This window comes from Penicillium arizonense (genome assembly GCF_001773325.1).
Source record: "Penicillium arizonense strain CBS 141311 chromosome Unknown PENARI_contig003, whole genome shotgun sequence".
Classification (NCBI taxonomy): domain Eukaryota; kingdom Fungi; phylum Ascomycota; class Eurotiomycetes; order Eurotiales; family Aspergillaceae; genus Penicillium; species Penicillium arizonense.
In genome coordinates, this window is record NW_019173280.1 from 832155 (window position 1) to 848078 (window position 15924).

Consider the following 15924-nt stretch of genomic DNA (forward strand, 5'->3'; position numbering starts at 1 on the left):
CACATTCTGAATGCGCCATGAGTTCGAGTCTCGAGGCCAAGATCGTCGTCCTCGGCGCGCAAGGTACGTCCCTGTCCTTTCCTGCAAAGGGATGTGGATGTGGGTGTGGATCTTGTCTACCAGACAAGCTACAAGTAACTTATATGCGATGCACTATATCCCCACATACTATCTACACTGCTATCTACTATGGCATATAATCTAACACTAACGCCAATCCAGGTGTAGGCAAAACCTCCCTCGTGGAGCGCTATGTCCGAAACGCCTTTAACCCCGCAACAGCCTCAACAGTCGGCGCGTCGTTTGTCACAAAGCGCGTCCTGGACCATACCTCGGACACCATCGTCCGACTCCAGATCTGGGATACAGCCGGGCAAGAGCGATTCCGCAGTATCTCACGTCTCTATTATCGCGGCGCGCACGCGTGCCTGCTTTGCTATGATGTCAGTGATCTTTCCCCACTTTTGACATGACCTCCTTTGTTCTACATAACCCATCATGTAACTATACAAAAGCAAGACAACCAAAACTAACACATGTCATAGATCACAGATGAATCCAGCTTCCAAGAAATGGCCGGCTGGCTGCGCGAACTACGCAAGAATATCGGCACAGGCGAAGACAATCTAGACCCGCTAGTCATCCATGTGGTTGGAACGAAATCCGATATCGTTACCATGGATCCCAGTCGCCGACGCATCCCGTTCGAACGCACAATCGCGTATGTAGCCGAACAACTTTATCCCACACAAGCATCTACACCGCCGGCTACGGCAACAAGTGGCGGGATGAGTATGGGACTGGGATTCAGCACGAGTGTGTTTGGCGGTAATGGGGGGAGCAACAATACAAATACCAACACAAACACAAACACGAATATCAATACGAATATGAATGGCAGCGGGGGCATCTCATCAACAGCCCTACAAAGCCCAGATTCAAAACGCAGTTCTGCGTTCTGGGGACAGGAAATTGGCTGGGATTGTTGTCATGAGATTAGTGCCAAAGATGGGGAGGGCATTGATGAGGTTTTCCGGGTTATTACTCGGAAGTTGGTTGAGCAAAGGAATAAACGTGATACGGAGCTTGCGCTTTCGATTGCGGGGACGCCTATGACTGCTGGTGGTGTCTCTGCTGGCCCGTTTAGTCCAGGTTTTGTGGACGGCACGGGGAGTTTTCGGTTAGGGGTTGGGGATAAGAGGAGGAGTTGGTTGGGTCTAGCTTCGCCTTCTGCTGGGATTGGAAATGGGAGTGGGAATGGGAACGAGAATGGGGAGGAGGTGCAGATTATGCAGAATGCGAAGGGGAAGGGGAGATGTTGTTGATTTGATTGTTGATACTGGCGTGGGTTGGCATGTACTTGTCTATTTTTGCATCAGTGCTAGGTTGGCGTTTGAGGGTTTGTGTGATTAACGGTGGGACGTTCGTGTCTGGATGGGTTTATGTGCTTTTCTGTTTGTCTATGTCTTCTGCTACTCACGGTAATATTTCGGACATCTTGAATGATATATGACTATCACGTTATCGGTTCGGGTTTATCAATATAGTACTATCGCATACAAGAAGGACATAGTCTACTCGACCTATTGACTGCTAAGTCAATGATATTTGATGTTTTCAATTCATGGCTCATCGAGCTGACCAAGGCTTTTGATATTTAATCTTGTTTGGCAAAGATGAGATATAAGTGTTTCGCTGGCAGTGTGAGAACAAGGCAATGTAACCCACTGCGCCCTATAAGGCTATGCAGACATTCATTGAGAGTGGCTCGCTAGATAATGTTCTAGAACGCTGATTCTTTGGAATGAATGTGTGCTATGCGATGGCAATTTGATTAACCAAACATATGGATAAAAGCTATTTAGCCGAGGACAGAATCTCGAGAATAGCTATCCATAAAAACATCTGCCTCTTTTGTATTGTTTACCTACGTAATCGGATGATCCATAGATCTGTGGAACCAGTGGAGTCGAACCCGGCTATACTGCAGATCCCACTTTGTTATGGTTATACAGGTACAAGGTATATCCGAGCTTTATATTATGCTCATTGTGTTCTTCAATCTCCGACCTCGGTGCCTTGATAACACCAATCACCTCCCCTGCACCCGTGAGCACCCTGTGATAGGTCTCAATCCCTATCGCTCAGCCTCACCCCCTCTTCTCGCTTGCCGGGACATTTACTTCCCAATCAGTTAGCGAAAAGTTTACCTAGTAAGTAGGCACTGAAGCGAGGTAAGGACCGTGCTTTTGCTAGCAGATTACTCCGACTTCCGATACTCCGTACATGCCCAGGTATAGGTAGGCACTGCCCTATTTTCAATCCAGCCTGCTGACGCACTGAGTCAAAGCTAGGCGATACGGTTCTTGCTTCTTCTCTTCCCTGAGTAATCTGTGTCCCTGTTCTAGGCTTCTTTTTTCCTTTTTATCCCTGTATTTCTTGACTTTTCTAAGCTTTCTCTCCAACATTGGCCATCATATACCACTCTATCGGCTGCCATTTTCCCGATCGGAACGGTCAGCGAGACTCCTGTCATAACTCAACCCTATCCACCCCTCCCCCGTCCCCGGTTATAATGTCGGGGGTGGAGGTGATTGCAGTCGTAGCCTGCGTAGCAGCCGGTATATCCCCCATCCCCTTTATAATCTTCACCTAAGCTAAGAATCAAAGTCGTATCGGCCTACAACGATGGCAGCCGCATGTTCACAGCAATCCGCAAAAAATGGCACGAGCGCCGCCGCCAACCCGACCAGTCGACTCGGGATCTGGAATGGTCACTCGCACGAGGCCACCACGAGATCCTATCTCAGTATAATAGACACCACCAAGAACTAGGTCGACTATACGCAGAAGGCGACTCGATCGCTCGCGAACAGATGAAGGATATCATTATCACACTTCAAGGTGCATTGCTGAGACATCTCCGCGAAGCACAGGAGCAAGGCTCCAGCTTAGATCTGATGGCGCTACAGATGGAGTCTGAGCAAGGCCGTGTTCGGACCCTCGTTATTCTGGGTGATCTTTACCAGCGACTGGCAAGGGCGTCGCCTATTCCGCCTACCCTCTCGATGACTTTTGATCCTACGTATGTGAGAAGTCAGTACATGTATGGGGCCTACCTTCCTAATGACCCGGACCGATTCTCGCCATCCCCTACCCGGGAGCCGATGTATCTGTCTGGTGGGTATCCAGTTTCATCGGGGGCGTTCCTGCTCGAGGGGTTGTCTGCGTCGCCTACAGATACGCTGGGTGCGTCTGGCATTTTCGAGACGAGTCCATCATCTCGGAGACGATCGTCGGGGTTCGGGTCGGCTGTTAGTAGCATGGGAAGTATGTTCTCTCGATCTCCGCGCGGGAGCAGGTCTTCTTTCCCATCCTCTGCACCTGAGCCTGGGTTCCTTGCCCAGCCAGGCTTCTGCCACACCGTCTCGCCATCAACACCAGAGCCAGTAGCAGAATTGCCAGTACCGGAAACACCAGTGCGGTCACCACGAAGACCCAACCTCCGCCTAAGCCCAGTCGAAGATGACAATCTTTGGGGAGAACAATGGAAACGCGAAATAGCAGATTCAGACGACGACGAAATCAGCGATACATACCATCCCCAGCTCAAAGACGAACCACCAAACCATCACCTATCCCCAATAACCGCAAACATAATATCAATGCACCCACGCCGCCAATCCCTCCCACCCCCATCAATAGCCTCAACAGACTCAACCCCCTCAAACCCCTCGACAACCTCAACCTCCTCACATACAACCCTCTCCCCAGCCCCCTCCTCCCAACCCACCGGCCCAAAATGGTCCCCAAGCAAAACAAACAACTACCTCGGCTTTTGCAAAGGCGCCTGGAAAGTGCACACAGGCTTCCGCGGCTTCAAAATCCACACAGAACCTGGAAGTGGCTACTACACGCAGGTGTCCTGGCTGCGCTGCGTGAAATGCGCCTTTGAAGGTCCCATGGCTGCCAAGTGCAGTAGCACTAACCCGCAATTCGACGATTCCGTGCGCGTCCACTCACCCACGAGGATCCGATATCGCTGGGAGTTCCTAGCTAAATCGCATGTTCCTTGTAAGCGGGATTCGGCGGTGTCTTTTTCGCCTGTTGCACCGCGGGGTGCGTTTTGTTGTATGTTTTGTTGTGTGGAGGTTCGCGGGTCCACTGGTGTTTATGGGAATTTGGATACCTTTATGGCGCATTTGGGCGAGGTGCATCGGTTTGTTGGGGCGCGTGCGTTGGCGCTTTTGCCTACTAGTACTAAGTGTGTTTTTGGGAGGGTTGCGGGTGATGGGGAGTATTTTGATGTTAATATTTGTTGATGGAGGGCGATTGGTGGATTGAGGGAGGGGGGTTAGTGCGAGTTACCATTTCCTTTTTTTCCAGTCGGTTGAGCTTGGCTTGGCTTGGTTTGTGCTTTGCTCTGTGCTGCTTTTTGGACTGGATTGGCGTTTATACCCTTGGTGTTAGGGTGTTCGGTGTATACATATACTTTGTGAACTTATAGAGAGGATCAAAATCCCGGGTTTATCCGTTTGGCCCGAATACTCGGATCGCTTATCCCTGGTTTGATTATGATACTAGTTTCTTTTGGCCAATACCGAGACTGATGTCTATGTGGAGATTATCTATGTGTTAGGATCTCGTCTATCACTTGGCGTATCAATCCAGGGTCGTAGTGACATCAGTGTCAACCAATCCACGCGAATATATAATCGCCGTGGCATCCCCTGCATACAAGCATGACGAAGCAAAGAAAAACATGGAGGCCCTTGCAGTGGAGAAATATCCCAGATGAAGGCCCAGATAGGGGGTCGGCGATGCCGATCCCTGATTTAGTCCAGACGGGACCCGTGGATCAGTTTGAGATTAAAGGGTCTGCTTACTGCGAAGAATGACCGACGGGGAAGGTGTGAGACTGACTACTCTGTAGGTAACTATATGTAGTTAGATATAACGTTACCCCTGAATGGAGAACCCTGCAGCAGACAAGCCTTAACCAAGTCTCTTCCCATATTAATTACAGTGTAAAGGTACCTGGCCTACCGTAGTCAGTCCACCAATCGGCGATCAGCACAGATAACCTGTGACGCTAACCCCAAACGGAGAAAGTGTGACCCTCGATGCTGTCCCTTTTTTTTATGATCGTCTTCTGTTCAATGCCCTCAGGACACTACCTGGGCACTTTCATCTGACATCTGTCGCATTCCTCCGTTGATCGACATCCCTTCGTCCCTGGTCTCGTGACGTGTGATCCCGAAAAATACCCCGGCCTCCACATGGGGCGGTGCTGATTACTTTAAGATTGCGCTGTTTTAGACTCTGGCTTGGTGGCTTCTTCATTTCTCGGACTTTTTCCCTCCTCTCCTCTCACCCTCTATACACCCCCTCCCTCCGTCCCGAGGACCGCGTTATGCCATGAGGCTGTCACTACGCATCGGTGCGGCTCTCGCCCTCATCATTATTACCCTTGTGCTCGTCAACCGCAGTTTAAAGCCCGAAGCTCAATCCCTCAAAGATCTATGGCGATTCGATACCGCCGCATTCCGGACAGCCCTAAAGCCCAAACAGCCCGAAGAAGACCCATCGGCTCGCCGGAAATGGCGGGTCGCGTCGGATAACAAGCCTGCTTTGGTCTACCAGACCACCCAGATCGAGGTGCCGAATCAGGGTGCCTTGGTCATGGCCAAGTTGAAGGCCGAGGACACATCATGGGCCTCAGGCGAATTGTCAGAGTAAGTACAACGCATTGCGTGTTTTCCCGAAACGAATTGCAATTGACCGGCTCTGGTTTCTGCAGATGGCGCAGCGTTATCTATACCGTCGACGATACAAATGCCCCGATACATACCCCCAAGAACAAGGGCAAGGAGTCTCTCGCCTACCTCCAATACCTAGTTGACCACTACGACGACCTTCCTGAGACAGTTGTCTTCCTCCACGCCCACCGCGACGGTCTCCCCGCCGGATGGCACATTGATACCATGGAGTATAGCAATGTGGATTCGGTTCGCGCGTTGCAGAGAGAGTTTGTTCAGCAACAAGGATTCGTCAACTTGCGATGCCAATTGTCACCTGGATGCCCCGATGCTATCCAGCCCTTCCGCCAACCCCCGAAGTACGAGAACCCCGGTGAACAATATTACGCGACAGCCTGGAAGTCGTTGTTCCCCAACGAGAAGATTCCTGAACAGATCGCCGCGCCATGCTGTTCCCAGTTCGCTGTTTCCCGCGGCCAGATCCTCCAACGCCCTCGTTCCGACTACCAGCGCATGTACGACTGGGTCATGAACAACGACCTGCCAGATGACGCGACCGCCAACATTATGGAATACACTTGGCACATTATTTTCGGCAGAGATCCAGTCTTGTAAGTACTCCCCGAGGCAGGAGCTTGTCCATATACTAACATAATACCAGCTGCCCCGACCTCTTCCAATGCTACGGTGACGTCTACGGCGAGGAAGTCGTTTGGTAAATTTAACCCTTCAATCCACATCCACTTCCTAAGAGCAAATTGCTCTCCTGTATCAACGACAACCCTTCTTCTTCTTAGCCAGCACTTGCTGGATTCCCTAACCAGAGGGACAACCAATGGCAACTGGAACGCGAACAGTGCCAATGCCACTTGATGAATCGTTTCGATGTTTATTTTCCGTCGGGGGATTGTACATGTTTTGAAAGAAGTTATGCCGACATTGGCTTCGGCTATTCAGACATCAGCGACTTGTTTTATCTCGCTTGGTTTACATGTCTTCAAGTTAGCGTTAGTGAGACATGCCTTTCGTGCCGCGGCACTTGTGTACATTTTACTTTTACCCTTTTTTTTTTTTGGAAAACAGCTATCATTTCAACTTGAACTTCCTGCCTGGGCTAGCATACCTGTATCGTTTATATGTTATGCATCACCCCTCCCATGCGCAACCATCTGCCTCGCACCCTCATCCCACCGATACATCCCTCCATCCCCAACATTATAATGGTAATAATTATCCGTCCCGCCTGGCACAACAGCCCGCCGAAACGTAATGTTAATCCGACCCTTCGTCGCTTCCCCGGCTTTCCCTTTCCGCTTGGGTATACTATGTAACCAATGCGCCTGCGTAGGCCCCCGCATAACAACCATATCGCCCGAACCAAGATTCATCTTGATCTGCTGTTGTGTCTGTAACTGCGTTGGTGGAACACTGCCAGCATTCAAACCGTGATTGGATCCTCGGGTTGTACAAGTATCCATCTGCATCCCACCCCCAGATCCCATTCCAAATGCATGTACAGGTCTCGTATTCCCGTTCCCAACAGGCGCATAAGGCTTATGCTTCATCAAAAAGTCCCTCTCACCACCCAACGACAAAGAAGCAATATTAGGCTCGACGCCGAGAAACCGCTCGTCGTCCGAGTGGAAGGCTATACTGTCCTCGCCGCTGGCGTAGTAATTCACAAGACAGAAATTATAGCTTTCTTTCACGTTTGTGTCTTTCTCCACTTGCCGCCGGAGGATATCCAGACAGGGTGGGATAGGCCGGGGCGTTTGTTTGTATTTGTGTTTTGGCGGTTGGAGGTTCGTTTTGGAGTCTAGGAGGATGAGGTTGAGGTCGTGACTGTTGTTGTTGTCGCCATTCAAGTCTGAATTTGGATCAGACTTGGATTTGGTATGCTTGTGCTTGTTCTTATCTTCGACAAATATCCCCGTCTCATCAACGCCGAAAACAGTCGTGAAGCGAGGCGTGTTTATCTGCGTCTCTGTATCGCCTCTTCGTGCTTTATATTGAACGCGGTAGAAGGGGAGTTCGCGACGGAGGAATTTGAAGAGTTCATTTGCTGTTTCTTTTGGTATGTACGGTTGGAAATGGAGGAGGTCGAGGTGTGGTTGGTTTTTTTGTTCGCGGGGTGCTCGGGCTGGTGTTGCATGTTCTAGGCCGACTTGGATATGTGTGGGTAGGTTTGCTATTGGGATTGGGTAGCTTGGGTGTGTGCTTGGGGGAATTGGTTCTTCTAAGGGTGTGGTTTGGGGTGGTGGTGAGGTTTTGAGGGTTGGTTGGGCTTCTTCGTTTTTGGGACGTTTTGGTGTTGAATTTGAGGGTGTGTTGGTTGATAGTTTGAAGAATGCATCTAGAGTCCGTTTTGCCATTGTTGCTTGGGATTTGGAGGTGATTGTAGAATTATGAACTGAGACGCGACGGGATCTGGAAAAGAGCAGGTGATGTCATTCCGTGCAGTGCTTCGATCTATACAATTTCCCGATTTGGCTTGGCGTGACGTACTTGGACTTTGTTCAGGTGCATATATAGCTAGCATTAGTTATGAAGACATGCTAATCTACAGCAACACACCTTCCGTCTCTCCAATCCTCACAACATATTTAACAGCAGATGCCTTACCAGCCTCCAAATCCTTCAATGCCCCTTCAACACCTCCCAGTCCACCCTTCCGCACTTCATACGGGTGCCCAGAGAACCAACCCTGCGCCAAACCGCGTCCAATAAACTGGAAAAATGCAGCCCCGAACTCCTTATCACCAAGGGCCTTTCCCTCAGCTGGAGGCATATGAACAGACCCGACCATTGTGCGACGGATTGCAATGCCATCAGCAGCCTCGTCACTTGGAGTAGGCAAAACGGTCGTAATAGCTCCAGGCTTCGTCAACGCAGCACCTAAGTTGACATGGCTTCCCTTCTGAGACACAGCATCATAGGCATAGTGCACGGGCGCGCCATTGGCAGCAGCCCTGATCTTCGAGCGGACGGCGTCGTCGCCTTCACGGTAGTCGACGACGGTGTCTCCTTTCGATGGTTCGAGGAGATCCTCGACGAAAGGTGCGCCCTTGCCTGCTACAGCGATGATTGGGTGGATGTTGGATAACTTGGCGAATTTAATGGCGAATGCGCCCACTGCACTGGCGCCGCCGTATACAACTAGCGGGGTGGGTTTTCCAGCTGGGCTCCAGGGTAGAGGGAGCTTCAGCTCTTGGTACAAGCCCAAAGCTGCAGTCATTGCTGCAAGGGGGATGGTAGCAGCCTCTGCTCGAAGTGGTTAGTTGGGGCTTTAAGCGAACTCCATCTGGATCACGATCTCGTCATACCTTCAAAGCTGGTCTTCTCGGTGAGATGGAAAGTAGTATGTTCCCACGCAATGGCATATTCGGCATAACTTCCATGAGGACTCATCATCTCGTGGAACGCCGCTACTTTATCGCCCTTGCGGAACTTCTGGACTCCTTCGCCGACCGCCTCCACGTAACCTGCGATATCATCGCCTTGGTTTATGACGTTGTCGGGCTGCCATTTAGGGACTTTCCAGTCCTTTGGGTTTGTGCCGGATACCACAACTTTGATTAGGACTTGGCCCGGCTGGGGAGTTGGGATTTCGACGTCGCGGATTGTGACCGCGACGGTCTGGTCGATGATGGCTTCTTTCATTGTGGGAGTGTATGTAATTGTATTGAAAGTTGATTGTGGAATATTGTACAGAGTACGACTAGATTCCTGCTCTTAAACCTCCCAAGGTCGTCACCCTCTTGATTTGTAATCGCAAATTATTAATGGAGTTATGCTGGAGCTTCCGCGCATAAATGAAGTCATTCACAGTGGGTCTTCGCGGGGTTGAACTGCGCCTGGTTGATCTAGGAATTGTCACAATTGTACTTGAACTCCCATTCATAAACTAACCTCGTCCATAAAGAGATAGGTAGATAGTATATCCGTCACCATGCCATAACCCCAGACCTCGCCACAAGCTTCCCAGTCGACGAATCCCTCTCACCCTCAACAACCATCTTCAAGAATTCCCCACCAATACTGGGATGCTTCGCCCCCATAGCCTTGGCTTTCTCCGGAATCCCTCCAAGATTAGTAGCAAGCATCCCCGGCCCAACAGCCCAGACTTTGACCCCATCAGCCTTGAGCTTATGATTCCAATCCAGCATCAGCATGTTTAGAGCAGTCTTGCTGCAGCGATATCCGATAGTCTCGAAGTCGATTTTCTTCGGCCAACCTGCTGGTTGAGGAGGTGTTGGAAAGTAGGATTCACTGGCTTGGTTTATGGCAGACAGACCAGCGACGAAGATCAGACGGGGGTCTGCCGACTTGAGCAGGAGGGGCATGAATGTCGCTGTCATCACATTCGTGCCTGCCACGTTGACGTCGTATGCTTTGTTGAAGCATTCACGAAGAGAGACTTTACCATCTGTGTACTCAATATCGAAGGTTGCTCCTGGGTGGTGTTAGTGTATTACTTCGCTTGGTATGCGTTGAGATAAAGAGACCCGGTACTTACCAGCATTGTTGATTAGGACATCAATGTGACCATGACTTGCCTCAACTTGCTTGAACGCAGTCTCAATAGACTCATCGCACGTAAGGTCGATCTGGACAGGTTCAACGGTGTTGGCTGCACCGGGGCATTCGCTGTACAGAGTCTCGATCGCTGCATTGGCTTTATCCAGGGATCGACTACCCATCAAGATATGATATGGCTTGTCGGACCCAAACAGCGCTTTGACTGTCTCATAGCCGATTCCACCATTACCGCCGGTCACAGTTACGATCTTTCGCAACGCCATTTTGATCTGTCGTTTATTGTTAGAGCTGTGTTGCTACGTCCCTCTTTTATAGCCGAGTTAATATTCAGTGGAAGTATTCAGAAGTTATTTTCCAAACTCCGATACAGCCGGTGATCCTCAGTGTTGTATAATAGCCCTCTGTTGTCACGGAGATAAGCGTGGCTACGCGGAGATAGATGGCTGCGCCCCAAGCACTCGGATTTTGGACCTTTGCACTTCTTGAATGCCGTTAACTATACAGAATGACAATTTCACATTTATCCTAGGCAGCTATTTTGACCGATAAATATCTGTACGAATGTGATGAAACCCTTTCATCTGTTTGGCTGTCTTGATGTCAACAGACTTATGACACATTTAGACTTTGCCAGAAGCCTGCTGAATTTATCTGGTATATGAAATGTTAGAATAATGCCTACATTTATTATGCTACGGTAGCTTAGGGAGATAACCATGTGACTTTTTATAGCACGGATCTGTCCGTCCTCTAAGCGTTTCTAAATAAATAGAGCCAAAATATTCCAGTAAGACACTTCGCGTCACCTTATCGTGCGACTCTAGAATCAATTACGCTGCACGTAAGAGAGTTAGAATGTACCAAAGAAATGGGCCAAAATAGATGTTTGTGATCTTAATCATTTTGATCGTCTGTTCCGACCGGTTATTGGAGACAACACTGCTACGCCAAGTCGACGGCGATTCGAGCTGAGTGCCATCGTCAAAGAGAATACCAAATCCAACCATCGGCCGCTCGAGCTGGTTTTGAGCTCTACGTACGGATAAAGTGGAAAGGTTTATAAGTGCCCAGCTTCGGTACACTCAACACGCAGTTTCATACCGAACGGTCATTACTTTGCTGGAACTGACTTCCTTGATTGTGGATTGTTTTTTGCTTATCAGACAGACTCAATCATTAACATCTTTCCTATATCCCTAGTACAAGGTAGTGGATTCGTCCCCTGGAACCCGTTGTTCTTTCCAACATATGCTTTCCTTAACCATCCAGTAAAGTCTTCAAGATATCAGCAGGTGTACGCTTTGGAGCAGCAAGCTGCAGGATCTCCTTGCTGGTTGTAGAAGTCGAGCATTTCCCTTCCCAAGCTGTCTCGGCGCCCCGCTTGCTTGAGTAGATGACGTTCTTCGATTGCTTCGTTGCCGCATATTGGTACTCATACAGCATGTCGATAAACGAGACGTCTTTGTAGGTAACATCCTTGACGGGCGTACCGATGTGCTGCTCTATCATGTCGACGACCTGCTTTCCAGTAATATCCACGGGTCCATTGAGAACGTATTTGGCCTTGTTGTGGACGGAGGTGTCATCCTGAGACAAGAGATGAGCTGCAATGATACCAACCTCGTCAGGGTCGATAATGCCGACGGGTGCATCCTCTGACAGCATCAGCCGAAGGGTATCCTGCTCGCCAGTCTTGCGGTATTTCTTGATGAACTCCGCAGCAGGGGACATGATGAGTGGCGTGAAGACGTTCGGCTGAAGAGACGTCCACTGCAAGTTGTTGAACTGGGCTGAGCCGAGGAGAGCCTCGATGGCCCAGTGTTGGCGTGGATAGTAGGCAGGGCAATCTGGGCGAACATTCGCAGCAGTAGTCGAAATTCGAACAACATACTTGACGCCGGCACTGAGGGCGTTGACGTGGAAGGTCGACTCCTCGGCAAATTGGTTGGGTTCATTGTGGGGTGCAATGAATGCTCTGGCAACTTGGTGTTCGCGGAGCCAGTCGGCGGTGATTTCAACCCAGTTCTGTTCGATCACTTCAACTCCGGGTAGCTTGGCAAGCTCTTGGGCCACTGGACTGTGCGAGGAGCGGGTAAGAGCAATGATGCGATGCCCGGACAAAGTGCTGCTTGATTGAAGCAACTTTGGCAATGTCTGAGCGACAGCTCGACCGGTGTTGCCAGTGGCGCCGACGATGAGAATGGAAGGAGTCATACTTTCGAAGTATGAAATATATAGTTCACACTGAGCTGTGGGCCAAATCTCAGGGGCTTTGCTAGATACTTATACCTTAGGGTTGGGATGGTGATTAATGAATAGTAATCCAAAAATTAGGAATCAATAAGGGTATATGGGAGTTCGAGAGTCATGATTCGCTTCGCAGAATTCTACCGGCCTCCCGCTGGCCGCCCGCCGGCATCCCACTGAGCAAACTACAATCTACACTTGACTGTACCCTTTCCATTACTTTTTGCTCACTTTTACTGCGAGAAAAAGTCCCTGCGTTAGTATACCACTGTCTTTGCTTTTCACATACCGTCCGCGCAATTTTCGTCTCAAAGTGTGTCTCAGACCTTCGTCATACGTTAGCGGTGGGGAGGCCGGCCGGTGGGAGGCCAAGGAGTCACTTTGCAACCCGAACACCCACGCAAAGCTCAGCGAGGCCCACTCTTCATTCCATTTCCAGGCAATTTCTATAAAAAAAAGGGGTTGATAGGGCCAGTTTTACTGATGGAAGGGTTCGGCAGCAAAATCGAGTTCCCTCATAGTTCTTCGGACCCTTCCGGATACGCATCTGACGCGTTTAGGTGTCAATTTCCTGGGTGCAATGCTAGGTACCGGCGTAAGGAGCATCTCAACCGCCATGAAGGATCAAAACATGCCCAGCAGCAGGTCTTTGTCTGTTCCACCTGTGGTCGGGAATTTGGACGAAGGTATTCACGTGCTTACACTCATCCTCGGACAAGACCAACTCTGATTATAGAACGTCCATTTTAGTGATACGCTTCGACGCCATGTTCAAAAACAGCACAAGATAACAGAGCCTCTGAGTCGTGCGCGCCGAGCTTGTGCGAGTTGCCATGCTGGCAAGACTCGGTGCGAAGGTGGCGTGCCGTGTGAGGAGTGTGTTCGTCGCAACATTCAATGTTCTCTTCAAGATCATGCTGGTATCGCTGAAGGGCAACATACCGGTTCATTAACCCCACCTTCCTCATCTCCAAACCTTGAACAGACACAGTCATATTATTGGGAGAAGAGGAAGCAGTGCGTTGATCGTTATTTTGAGGTATTCCATCCGCGTTGGCCTTTCATTCATCGGGGATCATTCGATGTACGCCAAGAAATACCACTACTTCTGCAATCAATGGTGGCTATAGGCGTGTGGGTATCAGGAGACCAGTCCGCGCAGTCTGCGGCGATGGAGCTTCATGACAAACTTGACTTTGCTATTCGAGATCAAAGGGTATGCCGGATCACCAGTTCACAATGTACGCTGTACATGATTTGCTGACGTGTAAACCATAGGAGAAATGGGATGCCTCAGAAGTAGAGGGGGCCTGCAGCGCCTGCTTCTGGCCAATAGCGACATACCAGGCTATCCTACTACATATTATCTTCTCTGTTGTTATGAAAAGCGAAGGTGTTGTCAACCTCGACCTCAAAGCGTCTATCTCCGATGCGGATTTAGCGTTACTCAAATCACTTGTTGGAAGCTGTCGAAGGCTGGGGATGTTCTTTTACCCGAGCATGCTTGCAAGGTATAAAGAAGCTGACCTGCCCTCATTTGTCTGGGTTGGTATTGAGGAAGTCAAGCGATTCAATATAGCACTGTATAAGTTCTGTGCGAAATTGAGCAGCTCTAATCGGGAGGACAGGCCATTGCTACCTGCGAGCGAACTTCAATTCCCTCTCCCAAGCAATAATCCCTTGTGGAATTCAGTTGAGAGAGATGAATGGGAAGCTAATTGGAAGGAAGAGCATATGGTCCCCTTGAACGATGACTTTCAGGGGAAGTGGATTTCAAAGTTTGCAGATGTATTGGAATTTCTTGGGTTATAACTATCAAATCTTTCAATGAACCGAGCGCTGGTGGGATACCGGTGGGATGCCAGGTGGGAGGCCGATGAGTGGGAGGCCGGCAGGCATACAATGCTGTTATTAATCATAGATATCCAGGAGTTCTTGAATCTATAAATTCGACCATAGGCTCAACAATCATTGTAGACATTCTTCAAACACCCTTACTGTGAATATTTGTACGATGGCACTCCCCAAGACCTACAGAGCCTTCCGGCACAGCAAGGGCAACACGCCCACAACACTTGATTTGGCCACAGAGGAGCTTCCGTCCTCCCTGAAGTCCAACGAAGTATTGATTCGCATCCATGCCGTGTCCCTGAATTACAGAGACGTGGCAATGATGCACGGGACGTACCCGGTTAAGATTATCGAGCGATGTATCCCTGCATCCGATTGCGCCGCTGAGGTCGTCGGAATTGGATCTGAGGTTCATGATTTCCAAATCGGAGATCGAGTTGCGCCTATATTTGACTTGAACAATATCGACGGCACAGAAGAAGAGAGATTGGTGCTGGGAGGGGATGTCGATGGAGTATTGTGTGAATACGCGGTTTTTGACCGAAATGTCTTATTCCATTTGCCCAAGCACCTTTCTTGGGAAGAGGTTAGCATGTTTGAAAACATGATGACGCTTAAAAACTGAGTTCTTGACAGGCTGCTTGTATCACTTGCGCAGGAGTAACAGCGTGGAATGCGCTGGATATGCCTCGATCCAAAGGCACTGCTCTTCTCCAAGGTGAAATCGAATCCATATTAAATCACCATGAAACATAATAACAATCTCCATTTACGTTCAGGCACTGGTGGAGTGAGCATGTTCAGTCTACTGATATGCTTGGGCGCTGGTATCCGTCCCATCATCACCTCGTCCTCGGACCAAAAGCTCGATCTGGCAAAGGCCATTGGGGGCTCGGATGCTGTTGATACTATCAACTACCGAGACCATCCTCAGTGGGAGGAGGACGCACTTCGTTTTACCAACGGACGAGGTGTTGATGTTGTTGTCGACAACGTTGGGCCTTCCTCGATTGCCCAAAGCCTCTCCTCTCTTGCCAGAAGAGGGACTGTTTCCTTGGTCGGGTTCTTGGGAGGATTTGATGTAGATCGCTTCCCCGATACAGTCACCCCTACTTTGCTGAAGAGCGCTACTATTAGGTAACTTGCCCCTGTCACCCATGATCATAGAAGTACTAACCGCATTGTTCTTCTAGAGGGATCAGTGTTGGCTCCAAAATTGACCATCAAACCTTGTGCGACTTCCTGTCAGAGAAGGATATTGGTCTAAGACCCATCATGGATAGTGTGACGTTTTCTTTTGAAGAATCGCAGGCGGCGTTTGATCACCTTTGGGATGCGAATCATATGGGCAAAGTTGTGATCAAACTGTGAAGGATTTTAGCCTTACCTTCGAGAGAACATAGGAATTGGACCCTTTTTAGAAAGATTCTTCAATTTTGTTTTGTGAAAACATGAGATCTCAATACTTACAAAACTGGTCCCCAGCCGACTAGTATTATACCAAGACCAACCGTATCAATTGGAAGTT

The 15924-nt window shown here is 49.5% G+C and overlaps 7 protein-coding genes across 7 annotated transcripts; 3 read left to right on the forward strand and 4 right to left on the reverse strand.

Moving 5' to 3' along the window:
- Positions 1–17: 17 nt before the first annotated feature.
- Positions 18–1325, forward strand: PENARI_c003G04006 (Rab family GTPase; the record flags this gene model as incomplete). Its single annotated transcript, XM_022628269.1, has 3 exons — positions 18–63; positions 223–443; positions 546–1325. 3 exons carry the CDS (start codon positions 18–20, stop codon positions 1323–1325), a joined length of 1047 nt encoding a protein of 348 aa, XP_022491812.1.
- A 1250-nt stretch (positions 1326–2575) lies between these two features.
- On the forward strand, positions 2576–6478 carry PENARI_c003G00136 (DUF3431 domain-containing protein; the record flags this gene model as incomplete). The annotated part of the gene is made up of 5 exons (XM_022628006.1): positions 2576–2621; positions 2671–4007; positions 5320–5735; positions 5801–6370; positions 6421–6478. The coding sequence occupies 5 exons, from the start codon at positions 2576–2578 to the stop codon at positions 6476–6478; spliced, it is 2427 nt and encodes an 808-aa protein (XP_022491620.1).
- Positions 6479–6746: 268 nt separating this feature from the next.
- On the reverse strand, positions 6747–8131 carry PENARI_c003G05944 (uncharacterized protein; the record flags this gene model as incomplete). The annotated part of the gene is made up of 2 exons (XM_022628414.1): positions 6747–6754; positions 7342–8131. The coding sequence occupies 2 exons, from the start codon at positions 8129–8131 to the stop codon at positions 6747–6749; spliced, it is 798 nt and encodes a 265-aa protein (XP_022492102.1).
- A 188-nt stretch (positions 8132–8319) lies between these two features.
- PENARI_c003G09713 (zinc-binding alcohol dehydrogenase family protein) lies at positions 8320–9419 on the reverse strand (the record flags this gene model as incomplete). The annotated part of the gene is made up of 2 exons (XM_022628682.1): positions 8320–9020; positions 9083–9419. The coding sequence occupies 2 exons, from the start codon at positions 9417–9419 to the stop codon at positions 8320–8322; spliced, it is 1038 nt and encodes a 345-aa protein (XP_022491393.1).
- A 284-nt stretch (positions 9420–9703) lies between these two features.
- Positions 9704–10561, reverse strand: PENARI_c003G00873 (putative short chain dehydrogenase; the record flags this gene model as incomplete). The annotated part of the gene is made up of 2 exons (XM_022628059.1): positions 9704–10212; positions 10276–10561. The coding sequence occupies 2 exons, from the start codon at positions 10559–10561 to the stop codon at positions 9704–9706; spliced, it is 795 nt and encodes a 264-aa protein (XP_022491445.1).
- A 994-nt stretch (positions 10562–11555) lies between these two features.
- Positions 11556–12512, reverse strand: PENARI_c003G11757 (NmrA-like family protein; the record flags this gene model as incomplete). Its single annotated transcript, XM_022628817.1, has 1 exon — positions 11556–12512. The coding sequence occupies one exon, from the start codon at positions 12510–12512 to the stop codon at positions 11556–11558; it is 957 nt and encodes a 318-aa protein (XP_022491478.1).
- A 2047-nt stretch (positions 12513–14559) lies between these two features.
- PENARI_c003G08534 (zinc-dependent alcohol dehydrogenase family protein) lies at positions 14560–15767 on the forward strand (the record flags this gene model as incomplete). Its single annotated transcript, XM_022628594.1, has 4 exons — positions 14560–14982; positions 15033–15114; positions 15176–15533; positions 15590–15767. The coding sequence occupies 4 exons, from the start codon at positions 14560–14562 to the stop codon at positions 15765–15767; spliced, it is 1041 nt and encodes a 346-aa protein (XP_022491460.1).
- Positions 15768–15924: the final 157 nt, after the last annotated feature.